The sequence below is a fragment of the Sorex araneus genome, chromosome 3 (genome assembly GCF_027595985.1).
Source record: "Sorex araneus isolate mSorAra2 chromosome 3, mSorAra2.pri, whole genome shotgun sequence".
In the NCBI taxonomy this organism is placed as follows: Eukaryota; Metazoa; Chordata; class Mammalia; order Eulipotyphla; family Soricidae; genus Sorex; species Sorex araneus.
Window position 1 is genome coordinate 73,254,735 of NC_073304.1, and position 16,990 is coordinate 73,271,724.

The window sequence follows — 16,990 nt, forward strand, 5'->3', positions numbered from 1 at the left end:
GCAGAGACAGAACTAAGACAAAATGATTTAATGGAGCTTTGCGCCTGCTCCAGTCTCAGTAGAATCGGGGCCCGGGGAGGATCAGGAGGCGTCCGTAGGGCTCTTCTTGTTCCACGTGGAGGACCTGCTGTGCTGAAAGCACTGCCAAGACGGGGGCGTGGGTCAGGGGGATCCCAGCCTGCCGTCCGTCCCTCCACCCTGGCATGTGCCCGCACTCACCCAGAAGCAAGTAGAACACCTGGGCTGCCACCCTGCGTGGGCTGAGAGGCGCCACCAGGCTGTTGAAGTCGGGTTCCCTGTTGGCCTGCAGCTCCAGCGCCACGGCCCTGGAGGGACCCCGGCGGGTGAGCCCAGGCCCCATCCCAGTCCCCCCACCCCTCCTTCCCCTCCCCTCCGCCCCCTTTCTCAAGCCCATCCGTGGCCCAATGTAGTACCTGTGCACGGCCTCAGGTGAGAGCAGCTCTGGCTCCAAGGGCAGCTCCATGGGCACTTCCGGGAGCTCGGGCACCACAGGCAGTGGGGGGGGCTCCGGCTGCTCCACCTCGCCCCAGGCCCTGGCAGCACAGGAGCACTGGGTAATTACCCAAGGAGACAGACACCACCCCCAGCCCAGCCACCCCCCCACCTGCCCATGGGGGGCTCACCACCGCTCCTCCAGCGGGGGGAGGCTGACCCGAGACTTGTCCTCCTCAGTTTCCAGGGACACTTCTGTGGGGGGAAAGGGAGGCCCTGTGGCATCTGCTTGGCTCTGCGCACTGGGGACCTTGGGGTCCCTGTGGTCACGCTGGCTGCCAAAGCCATACAGTGACCGGTGGGAGGACCGAGGCGGGTCAGTCCATGCCTCTCTGATGTAAAAGCTCCCTCTGAGAAATGCAAACAGCTGGGGTGCCAGGGTCATTGGGCAGGGGTGGTCTCCACGTCCCCTCCTGCCCAGAAGCTTACCTGAAGATAACATGAGGGGCCCGCTGGGCTCCTGGGCCTCCCTCAGAACCTGCGGGTGGGAGGAAGCACGTGCTGGTCAGGCCCCAGAAGCATCTGGTTTGGAGGTGGCCTTCCCCGGCCTCAGGCAGCCGTGGGCCCGATGGGGACTCAGGACTGGACCCCCGGCATTGCTGGGCACGGGGGCAGGAGGCCTGCGAGCACGCCACAGAGCCAAGATACGGTCACCTCGATCTCACTCGGGGTGTCCATCTTTCTCCTCTCCTCCTCAGCAGCCTCCTCGTCAGGCTCCCGGGCTGGCCTTCGTCTGAGTGCTCTTGGGGGGGGCTGAGCACAGTGGGTCCAGAACGCCAGCAGCTGCGGGGGGAGTCGGCCAGCTGGGGACAAGAGGCAGAGGAGGCAAGTCTGAGGCGGGAGGAACAGTCAAAGGTTCCAACGTGCCGACCTGCAGCACTCACGGTAAGTCGGGGTACTGAGCAGCTCCGCAGGGCTCCTGATGGTCTTCTCAGAAGGCTGCACCAGGGGCTGTAGGGAGGACCAGAAGCCCAGTTAGAACATTCCTCTAGGCCCCCATCCCACATTCTGTGCCTTGTCCCAGGGCATTTGGTCTTTTTCTTTTTTTTTTTTTTTTGCTTTCTTTTGCTTTTTGGGTCACACCTGGCTCATGCACTCAGGAAATACTCCTGGCAGTGCTCAGGGGGCCATATGGGATGCTGGGAATTGAAGCTGGGTTGGTCATGTGCAAGGCAAGGCAAACACCCTACCCGCTGTGCTATTGCTCCAGCCCCCTAGGGCATCTGGTCTTGTGCCTCATCCTTCCCTGCCTGCTCTGCGCATGCTCCAAGGCAGAGCTCATCAGGGGGCCTGCAGGGGTGCCTGGCTGGGTCACTATATGCCGAGGGTTTTGTGTGCACTTAGGACAAAGTTTCTGGGGCCCCACTGAGACCAACAGGCCTAGGGAGTTCCCACATCCCTGCCAGATCCTGGGGACACTCACACACTCCTCCCAGCAGTGGGCTTTGGTTTGCAGCTGTCCCTGGAATTTCTCCCGGGAGATCTGAGTCTCTGCATCCCAGAACAGCAACTGGCGGCGGCGGCGGCGGCGGGGGGCAGGTGGACTCTCAGGAGGTGAGGAGACGGGGGGCCTCCTCCGCTGAGTGGAGAGGCAGAGTGCAGGGGGCGGGGGGAAGGACCAAGTTGCCAGTTACCAGTCCTGAGCCAGCTTCTCTCAAGCAGGACACACCCGATCCCCCACAGCCCACGTGTTCTGCCTCTCCTGGCACCCCAGATGGGCCCATACTCCCATCCCTGGGGTCTGGGTATAGGGCTTTGGCAGCTCCTACCTGCAAAGGGGACCCTCCCAGGAAATGTGAGCTGAAGGGTAGGGTGATGCCACCATTGCTTATCTGCACAAAGGCCCTGCAGGCCGGCCATGGCTTGGGGGCCACTGAGCAGGGGGGAGTGGCTGTGATGGAGGAGGTGGCTTGGAAGGAAATCCACTCACCTCTGGGCTGAGCGGGCTCGGCAGGCGCAGCTTCTGCGGAGGGGTCACCTCTGCAACAATACCCCAGCTCTTGAGTGCCTAGCCCCCTGGGTTCTCGTAGCCCCCCTGCAGGGACCTAGAGGCCCCTGCAGCAGCTGGCATACAGGGCCTTACACGGGTCACCGGCATGGTAGATACTCACCAGGAAGCGGGGTCGCGGGCTCCCAGCCAGCCAGCTTCACCTCCTCCATGTCCGGGCCCTGGACGGCAGGAGGCTCTGCTGTCCCTTCCGCCCTGAGGGGAAAGGAGGCCAGGGAAGTGACACGCAGTCCAAGCAGGAAACCCTCCCCAGCCCCGGGGGTCCCGGCCCTTACTGTGCAGGAGCTGAAGGCGAGAGCCGGGGCACAGTGGGTTCCCCCTCGAGAGCCCGGGGCTCCTCCTTGGACTCTGCAGAGAGGACCAGAACTCAGAGAGCAGAAGAGCAGAGACGGGAGCGCAGCTCAGGCCCTGAACCCCCAGGGCCTGACCTTCCAGCGCTGGGCTGGCACGCCGCTGCTCCGGGAGTCCTCGCCGCCGCCGCTGCTCCTCCAACAAGAGGGCCTCATCCTCCTCAGCGATCAACAAGTCCAAGTCCCGGCGACTGACCTCGGGGAGGTCCTGCTCGCCCTGCCGAGGAGAGAGGAGTCAGGTCTGCTCTGAAGAAGGCGAGCGGGCCCAGGAGACTGGGTCAGAGGCAGCCCACAAACCTGGGACGAGGAAGGCCCTGGGAGCAGGGAAGGGGATGCCGAGGCAGGGTTGTGGGGGGCGGAGAGGCGTGGGAACGGGGAGCAGCCCACCTCGATCTGCAGCATGCGGATGGGCTCGTCCTCCTGGAGGGTGATGGCCTGGGGAGACTTCACCATGACCCGGGGCCTGTCTGAAGGGAGAGGGACAGCGGTCCCTGCGGTCACGAGGGGAGGGCAAGGCATGTATTTCAGGTCAAGTCCACCTGGGCGCTAGCCAGGCCAGGGTGGGTCACGGCCAGTCCGTGCTTACCCACCACGGCCCTCAGCTTCTTTGCTGAGAAACGGAGACAAGGACTCAGACCGCAGCAGTTGGCCAGGGCTGGCAGAGGCAGCTTGAGAGCCGCAGAATGCCCTCAGGGCTCCTCAGCCGAACTGGACGTTTCTTCAGCTCCGGGACCTTCCTCCGCCCCTCCCCCGGGAGAAGGCCTCACCTGGGCTGGGCTCCGCCAGAGGTCGCTCTGGAGTGGCAGCCTCCAGGAGGTGTCGAATCTGGGGAGGGGGAGGGGGCAAAGCCAGCATTGGGACAGAGTTCTTCAGCCCCCCTCCCCGCCCCGACTCTGTCCAGTGGAGTGACAGCCCTTGACACCTTGTTCTTGTGGCATTAACATTAGCATGTAGTGACCCCAATCACCACCTCGCCTCCCCTCCCCCATTCCTGCCCACACCCCAATTTCTAGTCTTGGGCAATGTGTACGCACATGAGCAGCACTATCGAGGGTTGTGAGAGACAAGGGGGGGGGAATTCTTTTTTTTTTCTTTTTGGGCACTCCCAGTTGTGCTCAGGACTTATTTTTGGCTCTCTGCTCAGAGATTATCGTAGCAGAACTCAAAGTCATCTGTGTGCCAGGGATCAAACCCTCGTGGACTGCATGCAAGGCAACTGCCTTACCTGCAGTACTATCCAACTGACCCCAGGAAAAAAAAAAACAAAACTTTTTTGGGCCCGGGTAGGGGGAACCACACCCAGCGTTGCTCAGGGCTTATAAATCCTGGTACAAATCGCTCCTGGCAAGGTTCAGGGACCATATGGGGTGCCAGGGATCAAACCCAGGTTGGCCTGGCATGCATGGCAAGAGCCTCACCCACTGTACTATCACTCTGAGCCCACTGCACTGTAGCACTGTGGCACTGCCATCCCGTTCATCGATTTGCTCAAGCGGGCACCAGTAACGTCTCTGTTGTGAGGCTTGTTACTGTTTTTGGCATACTGAACACTCCAAGCCCAAGATTTAAAATTTTTTTTTTTTCTTTTTGGGTCACGCCTGGCTTTGCCAAAACTCAGGAATTACCCCTGGCAGTGCTCAGGTGACCATATGGGATGCTGGGATTCGAACCCGGGTCGTTCGCATGCAAGGCAAATGCCCTACCCGCTGTGCTATTTATTGCTCCAGCCCCCGATTTAAAAATTCTTGATCTGTGATTCCTGATCTTATTCCTAGCCAGAAAAGAAAATAATGAATATGTATGGGATTTTTGGCTTTTTTTTGAAGCTGCACCTGGGTAACAATAATCAGGTGTCAATCCTGGTGATCAAGCCCCGGTCACCAGCATGCAAAGTATGCGCTCAGGCCATGGGAGACTCTGCACACTCAGGCAGGGCTTCCCCACAGCTGGGCCAGGTGTGTGAGGCTATGCAGGAACAGCACACAGCAAAGTGGATGTGGCAGAGGGCACTAGACTGGTGCTGGGAACCAAAGCTGCCCAGCCAGGCGACATGGAGTGGGGCTGTGTGTGCAGGAGGAGCCAGCCTCTGATGGGGGGAAAAGGACAGAGAGAAACCCAGAGTCAGGCCAGGGCCTCTGCAGCGGGAACTGTGTGGGGACAAGAGCTGGTAAGGTGTTGGGGGGGGAGGGGAAGGGGAAGAGTGATTGTTAGCAGGTAGAGCGCTTGCCTTGCATGCAGGTGACCCAGGTTTGATCCCTTGTCCCGCAAACGGCCCACCAGTAGTGATCCCTGGGTGCAGAGCCAGGAGTAAGCCCTGAGCACTCTGGATGTGGCCCCCCAAATAAGTTAAAAATATGAGTGGGTAAGTGGAGGGGACTTATATGGGGCCCCAGTGCCCCTGTTCTGTCTCCTGTGAGGCCTCCCCCTACTAGCCCCGGTTGTTGGATACAGGCGAGCATCCCTGCCCACCACCCTCCTGAGGCCTCCTACCTGAGGGATGTTCAAGGGGCTGGGAAGGAGAAGGTCCACAGACATCATTCCAAAGAAGGGGTCCGGAGCAGCCTCCAGGGCTTCCATCATGGTGAGGCAGTCGGGAAGAAGGTTGTTCCTAGATGGTGTGAGTGGTGCCGGAGTGAGGTTGGGAGCAAAGGTGCCTTCAGGGAGCTTCCTCCTCCACCGCCCCACCCCCGCCCCTGGCACCCCCAGGGGGGCACTCACAGCTCAGGCTCCACCATATCGATGCGGATCTGCAGCTGGGCACGGTGCAGCCGCTCCAGAATATGCTGAATGTCCTCTGTGCAAATGCAGGGTCGGAGGGCAATGGAGGACTGCCCACCCAGGCCCCCCAGCACTGCCTGGCTCTCTGGGGTCCCCGCCTTACCCACGAGGTACTGGCACTGTTGAGAGTAGACCCGGATCACCCCGATCTGGAGCTGAGCTGAGAGATAGAGGGAGAAGCGGGGCCTCGGCAGGCCAGGTATTGCTGGGGGCACTTGGACCAGCACGTAACTGAGGATTTCCTCGCTGCAGAAACAACAGCCCTGCTGGTCACTGCACCTACAGCCAGACCTGCCCCGTGCACCATCCCCTCCCACCCAGGGCCAGGTCACTGTTCCCTTCTCCAGGCCTCACCAGGTCTTCACCACGTTCACCTTCAGGTATTCTCGCTTCAGAAGACGGCTGCCCCGGGTCGCCGCCAGCCTTGGTTGGAAAGACAGCGGACGTAAAGGGGAGACATCAGGCAGGACCCCTGGCGGACCCCTTCTGCTCACCCACCTGGGCTAGAACCTTACCAGATGGTGGCAAAGCAGCCGGTGTGGCGTTGAAGCACGTTGGGGTAGTAGAACATTGTGGTTCCTGGGCTTCACCCGAGTGTCCACTGGGTCTCAATTCGGATTCTTGGGGATGGAGCAATAGTACAGTGGGTAGAACATTTGCCTCGCACACGGCCAACCTGGGTTTGATCCCCCACATGTATCATAGGGTTCCCCGAGCACTGTCAGGAATAATTCCTGACTGTAGAACTAGGAATAATCCCTGAGCATCGCCTGGTGTGACCCCAAAAGCAAAAGTAAAATAATAGGGGGCTGCAACGATAGCACAGCGGGTAGGGCGTTTTGCCTTGCACACGGCCGACCCAGGTTTGATTCCCAGCATCCCATATGGTCCCTGAGCACCCCCAGGAGTAATTCCTGAGTGCAGAGACAGGAGTAACCCCTGTGCATTGCTGGATGTGACCCAAAAAGGGGGAAAAAAAGTAAAATAATAGTAATTTTTTAAAAATTTAAATATCAGGACTGGAGTGATAGCACAGCGGGTAGGGCATTTGCCTTGCACGCGGCCGACCCGGTTCGATTCCCAGCATCCCATATGGTCCCTGAGCACTGCCAGGGGTGATTCCTGAGTGCAGAGCCAGGAGTGACCCCTGTGCATCACTGGGTGTGACCCAAAAAGCAAAAAAAAAAGAAAAATTTAAATATCAATGCGAATTTGGGGCTCAGGCTTTCTTAACAAGGCCAGGGATAAAGAATGGGTTTGGATAGGTCTCAAGGTGCGGGGGTATCCAGAATGAACCGCCTCCCCCCCAAAGAAAAACCCACACACCAGTGCAGGGGACAAGTGGAAGGCCGCGGATGAAATATACCGAGGTCCTGACACCCCTCTGCAGCCACCACGAGAAGGTTCAAATGCTTTCGGGCCTGTTTGGAACTTACTGGGGTTTTCGGGTTCCAGAATGGAGCTGTGGGGCTCCAGGGCAGCGGCGAGCTGCTGGGTTGTTACTCTGGCAGTGCCCAAGCTGGACTCAAGCCCGCTACAGGGAGCGCGCGCATCAGTGTCCTTGCCTCGGCGCTAGACAGCGGCGGCGGGGGCCCCAACAGCCAGCGCGGAGCACGTGCTGTCCGGGAACGCTTTTCCTGCAGCCCCGGCAGCCTGGCGGGCCCGACGGAGCCGCGGGCCAATCGGGAGAGCCCTGCGCACTGCCGGGGCCAATCAGGAGAGCGCTGCGCACCGCCGGAGCCAATCAGGAGAGCCCTGCGCACCTCTGAAGTGTCCCGACCAATGGGCTCTCGTCTCTGCTGCTGCTGTCGCGTTAGAGCCTGGTAACAGTGGGTGGTGCAGCTCCCAGAGGTCGGGTCATGCCCCAAGCAACTGCCCCAGGAGAGTTCTGGGTATCTTAACTTGCTATTTCTCCACCCCGCAGATGATCAAGTGGTATAATGACTATGTTGTGCCCCCATGAGGGCTTCCCGGCCGGTTGGGAGCTGAACCAGGGAGAGAAAGGCCTAACCTCTGCGTGGCGAGGACTGGTGGGTTCATGTCCTAAATGTGAACAACTTTTACTGTGAATATGCCCCTCCCCTGCATCTCGCAGGTGTGAATGTTCGTCTAGATGCATATTCTCCCTCACCTGTTCTTTGTCTTAAAAAGTTCCTGCGTGTTTGGGGGCCACACCCAGCGTTGCTCAGGGCCTGTAGCAACAGGGGACATTACCGTGCAAGAGACCAAACCTGAGGCCCCTCCACCATGTACATGAGCTCACCGTACCCCGCCCCCACCAAAGAAAAAAAGAAACCAATTCTTTGTGTAAAATGAAGCTGTATGGTTGTGACTGCTGCCCCTTGTCCCCTTATTTTGCACAGTCATTTTGTTGTCCTAGAATGTCCTTGCCCTCCTGACTCTATGCTTGTTTAGAATGGCCTTGCCCTCCGAGTTCTAGTTCATGCTTCTGCCTGTTTTTTGTTCTTTGTTTTTTAATGTAGGACTACTGCTATTTATTCAGCCATTGATTAAGCTGATTGAATTGGACATGAACTCCATGCTTCTGCCTGTTTTAAAACTCACTCTTTTTTTTTTTTTTTGCTTTTCGGGTCACACCCAGCAATGCACAGGGGTCACTCCTGGCTCATGCACTCAGGAATCACCCCTGGCGATGCTCAGGGGACCATATGGGATGCTGGGATTTGAACCCGGGTCGGCCACGTGCAAGGCAAACGCCCTACCCGCTGTGCTATCGCTCCAGCCCCTAAAACTCACTCTTGAGAGACTGGAGAGATAGTACCAGCGGAGAGGGCTCCTGCTTTGCACATAGCCTACCTAGGTTGGATTCCCAGCATCCCATATGGTCCCCTGAGAACTGTCAGGAGTAATTCCTGATTGCAGAGTAAGGAGTAACCCCTGAGTACCTCTGAGTGTGGTCCAAAAAACCCAACCAACTAACTAAACAAACAAACCTCACTTTTGAGAACGAAAAAATAATACAGGGGATAAGGTGCTTACCTCGTACCCCGACCTGACCCTAGTTCAATCCCTAACACCACATTTGGTGGTTCTCTGAGCACAATCGGACGTGGCCAAAAAGACAAACACAGGGGCCGGAGCGATAGCACAGCGGGTAGGGCGTTTGCCTTGCACGCGGCCGACCTGGGTTCGATCCCCGGCATCCCATATGGTCCCCCAGGAGCAATTCCTGAGTGCAGAGCCAGGAGTAACCCCTGAGCATCACTGGGTGTGACCCAAAAAGCAAAAAAAAAAAAAAAAAAAAAAGACAAACACAAACTCACTTTTTGTTGTATTTTATTTTTTTTACAATACTCAGCTATGCCCAGGGCTTACTCCTGGCCCTGGGCTCAGGGATCACTCCTGCAGCTGAACTCTCTTTTTAATTTCTTCTTCAACACATACTGCTTTAGAGATTAGGAATCTCATTTTTTTCTACTAGTGCCTGGCACTTAGCTCAGTAATATATGTCAAGGAAATTTGCAGGGACTCAAGGTTCAGCAATAGGATACAAGCTTCATGTGTGTCGGTTCGACCCAGAATCTTTCTCTCTCTCTCTCTATATATATATATGTATATATATAATATATGTATATATATATTATATATATATCACATACATACATGTATATACACAGAATTTTCAGTTTGAAGTTACAATCAGAGTATCACACCACGAGGAGTGATTTGTGAGTGCAGGACCAGGAAATAAGCCCTGAGCATTGTCAGGCTTGTGGTCCCAAAACAGAACAAAAGAATTTCCAATTTGGTGGCAAAATTAATTCAGCGGGAAAAGAGAGTGTCAGCCGACTGGAAGAATTGCAACTTCAGTGGACATTGTTGGCTTGGCTCGGCCAGTTGCCACCCCCACCTTGGCCAGCCTGTCTTCTGTTGGGGCTGTAGCACAGTGACAAAGTCAGTTGGGGATGGCCCTCCAGGGGGGCACGAGTTCTGTCTGCCTAGCAAGGAAGGCACAGTTGTCCTGATCCTGCCCCTTGTTCAGGCCCGGAGTTCCAGGTCAGTCTCTAGCTCACCAGCTCATTTCAGACCACAGACCAGAGTGCAAGCGAGGCTGGCTGGCAAGGCCTAAGCCACAGACCTCTAAGCAAAGCACTACGGGTGCTGGATTCTCCAGAGTGAGGCTTGGAGCTGACCCCTACCTTCCCTCTCCCTGGTACAGGTCCTTTATCCCTCCCAGCCAGCCGGCTTCCTGGCCAGAACCTGTGGGTGAGTGTCCGAGGGAGTTGGCAGGAAGAAACCCAGGGTCCAGCTGTCAAGTTTATTTTTGTCTAATCTCTGGGGCACCCCTGCTATCTCTCCTCACCAAAAATCACACGCTGATTTCTTTTTCAGTACAATTTTATTTGCAATCCTCAGGGAATAAAGAAGGTATAAAGTGCTTGCCATTAGGGTTATAAAAGAGAAAAAGGAAAAGCCTCCTGAGTTCCATAGCATTTCAACTTTCACAATTCCTCAGACATGTAAGGGAGTATAATCTCAACAACATTATATATATATATTTTTTTTAATTATTTTTTACCTCTCTTTTTGTGGTGCTGAGGATCACACCATTGTCTCATGCATGCAAGGCAACAACTTTACTGCTGAGTTGCATCCCTAGCCCCTTAAAGATTTTTTTTTTCTTTTTGGGTCATACCCAGTGATGCACAGGGGTTACTACTGGCTCTGCACTCAGGAACATACTCCTGGCGGTGCTCAGGGGACCATATGTCATGCTGGGAATCAAATCCGGGTCAGCCTCGTGCAAGGCAAACACCCTGCCCGCTGTGCTATGCCCCAGCCCTAAAGACTTTTTAAAGAGTAAAATTCTGGCTGGGAGATAGCTCAATGGGGTGGAGGGTGGGGGCTGGTTTGTTCCTCAGTACCACATGCTTCCCCTAGCACTGCTGGAAGCAATCCCTGAGCATAGAATTAGAAGCAGCCTCTAAACATTGTTGATATGTCCCTCAGAAATTTTTTTTCTTTAAACAAAGTGCAAGGGGGCTGGAGAGATACAGTAGAGTGAGTAAGGCAGTTGCCTTGCATACAACTGACCCGTTTGATCCCTGGCACCCCCTCATGGTCCCCTGAAGCCTCTCCAGGAGTGATCCTTCAGTGCAGAGCCAGGAGTAAGCCCTGAGTACTGCTGGGTGTGACCCAAATACACAAAAAGAATAAAAATAAAATAAAGGGTAATGAATACTCTCTCTGGAGTATGCCTGTGTTCTGTCTTTTAACATGTGACCTATAGGGGGCCAGAGTGATAGCACAGTGGGTAGGGCGTTTGCTTTGCACATGGCCGACCTGGGTTCAATCCCCAGCATCCCATATGGTCCCCCAAGAACTGCCAGGAGTAATTCCTGAGTGCAGAGCCAGGAGTAACCCCTGAGCAATGCTGGTGTGACCCAAAAAGCAAAAAAAAAAAAAAAAAAAAAGTGACCTATTACTTCCAGAATTTATTAATAAATCTTTTATATTCCCCCCCAAAAAAGAAAAAAGAAAAAGAGGATGCAACACTCTTCTTGGAGTAGCCCACCAGCTGGGATATCTGAAGAGTTTAAGGATATGACCATCACAGACAATCTCCAAGGAGGCAGGTCAAGAGCGTGGACAAGTCGCTTCCAATGGAAACAAGGGGCGCAGGGAAGAGGAAGGAGGCCCCTCAGGCCCTCTGCCTAGGACACAATGGCCACCAGCTCCTTCTGCTCCTTCTTTTTCAGCAAATGTCGGGCATAGGCCTGCTCCATCTGCATGCGAGAGAGGGGTGGTAAGGGTAGACATGACGCCTGAGAACCCCTTCCTTGCCTGGGGCCGCCCCCACTAGCCCACAGGTGGACACCCCTGGCCCTGTACTCACCTGGACCGTGATGAGACTCTGGGTGGCGCGGCTGGTATCAGGACTCTCCTCCCAGAAGTCCAGGGTCACTTGGAACTTGGGTTCAGGACCCAAGCCCAGGAGATACATGTCTAAGTCTGAAAGACAGAGAGAGGGTCAAGGATCGGGTGGAAAGGAACAGAGAGAAGGCTACAGGGATGTGGGAGTGAGGGGCCACCTCAGGGTGCCTGCAGTGAGGAGGGTAGTGATAGCTGATGGCCAGCTGACCCGGACAGTGGGTTTGTGCGCACACACGGGGGTGCACCTCCTCATGTGGCAGAGTGCCCCTAGCGCCTCATCTACCAAGGCCTTGGGGTAGAAAGACGCTCCAGGCTGCAGGGCCAAGCGGAGGATCACTAGTGGTGGGGGAAGGTGGGGGGGAGGGGGACGGGATGGGGGCAGCATTCCTTGCACAGCGGGAGCCATCTCACCTCTGCAGAAATTCCTGGTTCGGAAGAGCCCCACAAACTCATTGCTGGGCAACAGATGCGGGCCTGGCCCCTCCGGGGCCTGGGGTGAGTTCCAAGAGATGGGGATGGGGCACAGGCTCTGAACGAAGAGGCCCTGGGAATTGCTGGCCACCATGACCCCACGCTCGAGTTGTTTCAGCAGGTTCTGGGTGGGCTCCAGCGGGTCTGCCTTAGGGAACAACACCTGCTCCATGCCGCCATGGGAGCTGGAGGGCTCGGCCACCAGGCGGCAGTCCAGGCTCTGCACCTGGGCCTCCCCGACCACCCGGCCAGCGTAGATGAAGGTGAGAAACAGAGAGAAATCTGCAGACGCAAGATACTCCTGCGACACCAGCACCTCTGTCCAGGTGGCCTCCTCGTCTGCACAAGGCTCTGGGGAAGCAAAGGAAGACTCTGAGCAAAGCTTATTTTGCTGATGAGGAAGGTGAGGGGAGGGCCGGGTAGCAATGCATAACTTTTTGTCGGTGGGGGGGTTAGGGGTGGGGCTTGGGTCACAACTGGCAGTGCAGTAGAGAACCCTATGTGGTGCTTGGGGTTAAAATGGGGTTGATCACATGGGAAGCAAACACCTTCATCCCTGTACTAGTGCTCTGGCCCTGCAATCCTTCCTAATTGTTTTTGGGGACACCCCCTGTGGTACTTAGAACTCACTCCTGGCTCTGAACCAAGAGAGACCTCTATGTGGTGCCTGGGTTTGAACCCGAGTCTGGGGTGTGCAAGGCGAACCCCACGCCATCAGTTACTCACAGCACAATCTCTCTGGCCCTGCATTTCTTTTTTGTTTTGGTTTGGTTTGGGAGCCACACCTGGCAATGCTCAGGGGTTACTCCTGGCTCTGTGCTCATAGCGGTGCTCAGGGGCAGTGCTCAGGGGATCACAGAGGATACTGGGAATCGAACCCAGGTCGGCAGTGTGCAAAGCAAGCATGTTAGCCACTGTGCTCTCTAGCCCCTGGACCCGTATTTCTGCAGTTAGCAAATGCTCTCTCCCACTCGGCCTGGGGGCTCCTGTTCTGTCTTCCCACCACTCGAACAGAGCAGCCTGTACCCAACTCCTGCAGACACTTCAGGGGTGATTGTTCAGTGTCTTGCATCTTACAAGAAAGAAGCTCCTACAGCTCGGGTACCGGCTGAACCCAAAGAAATCAGCATTCTGCAAATCCTGCAAGTGGGTTTGCAGGAAGCAGAGTATTGAGAAGTGTATTTTTGAGAAACAAACTTCAGCCTGGAGTCTGACAAGGTGCTCTGCCTAGAAACGGGTGCCTCTGCCACTGGGCCCCTCCCTCGCCAGCCCTGACACATAACATAAAGCAGAATAGCCACCAGAAGCAGCTAGTGGGAACAGAGAGCAGGGCCGAGTCACAACCAGGTACCTGAGTATAGGGAGAGCAGCAGGTCTATGGGGACCTCCTCCCCCTGCAGAAGGCCGTCAGCTGGGTCCGCACCTGCAAGGGAGGGCAGAGGCAGGGGTCATGAAGTGTCACTGAGGAGCCGGTGTGGGGCACAATGCCAAAGGAGGGGAGGCGGTACCTTCCTGAGGCTCAGAGCTGCTGGGGCTGCTGCTGCTGCTGCTGCTAGCGTTGGGACCACCTGCGATCCTGCCAGCCTCCGGCTCCTGCAAACAGCGGCCATTACTGGCAGCCTCCCTCCTGGGGCCTGCCGTACCCTCACTGTCACTGTCATCCCGTTGCTCATCGATTTGCTCGAGTGGGCACCAGTAACATCTCCATTGTGAGACTTCTTGTTATGGGCCCACCTAATGTTTACATTTCTTTTTTTTTTCTTTTTTGGGGTCATGCCTGGCAATGCTCAGGGATTACTCATAACCCTGCACTCAGAAATTAGTCCTGGTAGTGCTCAGGGAACCATATGGGATGCTGAAGATCGAACCTGGGTCGGCCGTGTGCAAGGCATACCTATTGTACTATGGCTCCGGCCCTCAATGCTTACATTTTTGAGGAGCTTTGGGAGTGACGGCAGACTGAGGGTGCAGCTCTTCGTGACGCCCGGCTCGTCCTCTCTGTCGGGCAACACAGAACTGTGGTGTCGCTTGACGGGGGTTTTCTGGGTTTCTGAGGGGTCTGCGGGATGTTGTGGAGCAGGAGAGGGATGTCAGTGCTGTGCACGTGGGTGCAGATGGGAAGCAACGGAAGGGTGGCTGGGGGGACCTGGGTTGCCCAGGATCAGACTGTGTCTGAGGGGCGAGGCAGGAAGCTGCCTTTCCCCAAAGGCCCAGCTGCCCCGACCCTCCTCCCTGTCAGCGAGTGCTAGGAGTAGCCCAGCCGGGGAACTCTCACCAGGGACGGTTCCTTGTGGCAGCAGCCGATACACCTTGTAGGGCTCAGCCCCGTCCAGCTGGTTCCGACCAGGCACCTCTTCAAATTCAGGGCTCTTGTTGAGGGCACAGCGCAGGCGAGTTTTCCAGATGGCGGGGCCTTCTGCTTCCCCCTCCTTGTGCTTTCCCTTGAAGATCGCCCAGGCCTAGGAGACAGGAAGTAAGGAAGAGACAGTGCTCCAGCCCCCACAGACCCTCCCCCAGGTCAGCCTCAAGCCGTGAGGCCTGAGCAGTGCATGGCAGGGCGGTACAGGGTTCATGCACGGTGGGAGCCACCCTGAAACCCAGATGTTGTGCACTGGGCTCGGACAATTACTAGATGGTTCTACCCTCCAATCTCTTTTTCTTTTGTGTGTGTGTGTGTGTGTGTGTGTAAGGGACATGGACTATACCTGGCAGTGTGTGTGTGTGTGTGTGTGTGTGTGTGTGTGTAAGGGACATGGACTATACCTGGCAGTGTGTGTGTGTGTGTGTGTAAGGGACATGGACTATACCTGGCACTGTGTGTGTGTGTGTGTGTAAGGGACATGGACTATACCTGGCAGTGTGTGTGTGTGTGTGTGTGTGTGTGTGTAAGGGACATGGACTATACCTGGCAGTGTGTGTGTGTGTGTGTGTGTGTTTGTGTGTAAGGGACATGGACTATATCTGGCAGTGTGTGTGTGTGTGTGTGTGTGTGTGTGTGTAAGGGACGTGGACTATACTTGGCAGTGTTCAGGGATGGCTCCCTGTGGTACTTGGGGTCCCTTGTGGTGCCAGGTTCAACCCAGAGTTGGTCACATACAATATAAATTCCTTAACCCCTGTACAATCTGTCCCTCTTTTTAATTTTTTTTTTTTAGTCTGGGGGAGTCACACACATGGGTTCTTGGGACTTACTCCTCGCTCTATGCTCAGGGGTCACTGCAGGCAGGGTTCAGGGGACCATATGTGGTGCCAGGATCAAATCTGGGTCAGCTGCATGTAAGGTGAGTGCCTTACCCCCTGTTCTATCTCTCTGGCCAACTCTGGCCCCTCTTTTGTTTTCCATGTTTAGGGGCCACACCCAGCTGGGTGCTGGGGGACCATCATCCTGTTGGAGATGGAACCCAGGTGGGCTCCTGCCTGCAGAGCGCATGCTTGGCTCAGAACTCTCTCTCTCCAGACCCTAGCCTCCCTCCCCTTTACCCCAAGCCCCGTGGACAGCCACCCCTCACCTTGAAGAAGGCGGCATCCTGGTCTTCCCGGAAGTCCTGCTTCCCCGCGTGCTTCCAGGGGATCCGGAACATGGTCTTCTCTGCATCTTCCCAGCACACCCCCGGGAACTTCCCGCTCTCCACCTGCTCCACCACCCAGTTGCGGAGCTTTCGGGTGCTGCGTCCCCGTCCCCGGGTGGAAGGCATCCTGGGGGAGACAGTGGCAACATAAGCCGGAGAGCACTGGCTGAGGGAGCCCCTGGCTGTGGGTCTGGGAGCTGCCCTCCACCTTTGGCCTCTAGACCCTCTGGGAATTCTCTGCGGTGGCAGCGGCAGGGTTCCCTCCGGGCCCATCGCCAGCCATGACACTACAAGACATTCCTTGATGATGGCCCACAGTTTGGGGAGTTCAACCCATACCCGGCAGGAACCTGCAGGTTTCAGTCCTAGGAGGGAAACTTTGCAGGAATCTGGGGGTGGAGGTCAGGAGGGGGCTGAAGAGGGGTTAGCAGCAGAGCTGGCTCCCCTGCAGGTGTGAGACCCTGGGTAGCATTCCCAGCAGTACACAGGGGGAGTAGGGGGAATAAACAAGGGCAGAACCTTTTCACCCGCGGGCCATCAAGAAGAGGCTTCCCCTGGTGGCCCATTCCTGGCGAAGACCCGCCTAGCGGCAGGGGGTCTGTCTGCAGAGCCGGTGGGTGACTTGTCTGCTCCGCAGGTGCCTGGTCAACCCCCTTCACACACACCCCCCCCCCACACACACACACAACCTGCCCTTTGGCCTCCCTCTCCCCTCGCCAGGCCCGTGGGTAGGGAGGTGTGGCAGAGGCGGATCTGCACAAATGGGCAGGTCCACCGAAACCAGAAAACAAACAGGGTCCTTTGCAGAGGGGTGAAAGTGCCGCCGCCTCCTTGTCCCCGGCTGGGGGCGCTGGCGGTCCCTCCCCAGACCTGACCGCACCCCACCTGCATTCCCCTTGGTCAGGCGGACGCGCAGCTTGGGCACCTCTTACCTGAGCGGCGCTGGGGCAGGCTGTCCCAAGGCCCGACGACACCGGCCGGGGCTCCGCTCACTGGCGCCTGGGCAGTCTCCGATGGCTCCGCCCCCAGCTTCTGCCCTGCGCTTCTGAAGTTTCACTTCTGCTCCCGGGAGGGCCTTTCCCAGAAATCACGTGGTGCGAGCCGCAGGGCGGCCGGCGGCCGGCAGGGGGCAGCAGCGCCCGCGCGCCCGGGCCCCTCCCTCCCCGCTCGGGACCGCGCCTCCAGCCGTCCGCTAGTCTTGCCTAGTGGAGGCCGCCGATACTCTCGGACACGGGGGAGAGGAAAAAGGCCCAGGGCAGGGCGGGATGCCCAGGCGCGGGGAGATTTCTCTGGGGCCCTCCCTGGGGCCAGTTCCTGCCGGGGCCTCGAGCCTAAGGAAGGTCAGTTGGTGGGCTGCGGGGGTCCTCTGAGCACAGTTCTGTTCACCCCTCTTTCCCTGATGCCCC

General features: G+C 56.9%; 2 protein-coding genes across 2 annotated transcripts; both read right to left on the bottom strand.

The window, feature by feature from the left end:
* Window positions 1–6,220, bottom strand: REC8 (REC8 meiotic recombination protein). The gene is made up of 19 exons (XM_004609673.2): window positions 6,165–6,220; window positions 6,004–6,072; window positions 5,753–5,895; window positions 5,590–5,665; window positions 5,362–5,479; window positions 3,639–3,696; window positions 3,259–3,362; window positions 3,008–3,088; window positions 2,797–2,828; window positions 2,625–2,716; window positions 2,444–2,493; window positions 1,937–2,092; window positions 1,398–1,464; window positions 1,168–1,316; window positions 943–991; window positions 645–708; window positions 435–554; window positions 220–326; window positions 1–141 (listed from the first exon to the last, which is right to left on the bottom strand). The coding sequence occupies exons 1-19, from the start codon at window positions 6,218–6,220 to the stop codon at window positions 56–58; spliced, it is 1,677 nt and encodes a 558-aa protein (XP_004609730.1). The 3' UTR covers window positions 1–55.
* A 3,243-nt stretch (window positions 6,221–9,463) lies between these two features.
* IRF9 (interferon regulatory factor 9) lies at window positions 9,464–16,975 on the bottom strand. The gene is made up of 9 exons (XM_055131569.1): window positions 16,517–16,975; window positions 15,525–15,711; window positions 14,291–14,474; window positions 13,944–14,074; window positions 13,524–13,608; window positions 13,367–13,438; window positions 11,956–12,366; window positions 11,507–11,622; window positions 9,464–11,396 (listed from the first exon to the last, which is right to left on the bottom strand). Exons 2-9 carry the CDS (start codon window positions 15,708–15,710, stop codon window positions 11,325–11,327), a joined length of 1,257 nt encoding a protein of 418 aa, XP_054987544.1. The 5' UTR covers window position 15,711; window positions 16,517–16,975; the 3' UTR covers window positions 9,464–11,324.
* Window positions 16,976–16,990: the final 15 nt, after the last annotated feature.

Bases quoted from the DNA above. Each gene is read 5' to 3' on its own strand.
- IRF9 (XM_055131569.1), bottom strand. From the start codon at position 15,710: ATGCCTTCCACCCGGGGACGGGGACGCAGCACCCGAAAGCTCCGCAAC. The intron at 14,475-15,524 runs GTGAGGGGTGGC...CCTGTCTCCTAG, and splicing joins AGGATGCCGCCTTCTTCAAG to GCCTGGGCGATCTTCAAGGG. The intron at 13,439-13,523 runs GTACCGCCTCCC...CCTCCCTTGCAG, and splicing joins CAGCTCTGAGCCTCAGGAAG to GTGCGGACCCAGCTGACGGC.
- REC8 (XM_004609673.2), bottom strand. From the start codon at position 6,220: ATGTTCTACTACCCCAACGTGCTTCAACGCCACACCGGCTGCTTTGCC. The intron at 1,317-1,397 runs GTGAGTGCTGCA...TCTTGTCCCCAG, and splicing joins GCTCAGTACCCCGACTTACC to CTGGCCGACTCCCCCCGCAG. The intron at 555-644 runs GTGAGCCCCCCA...CTGTGCTGCCAG, and splicing joins CCCCCGCTGGAGGAGCGGTG to GGCCTGGGGCGAGGTGGAGC.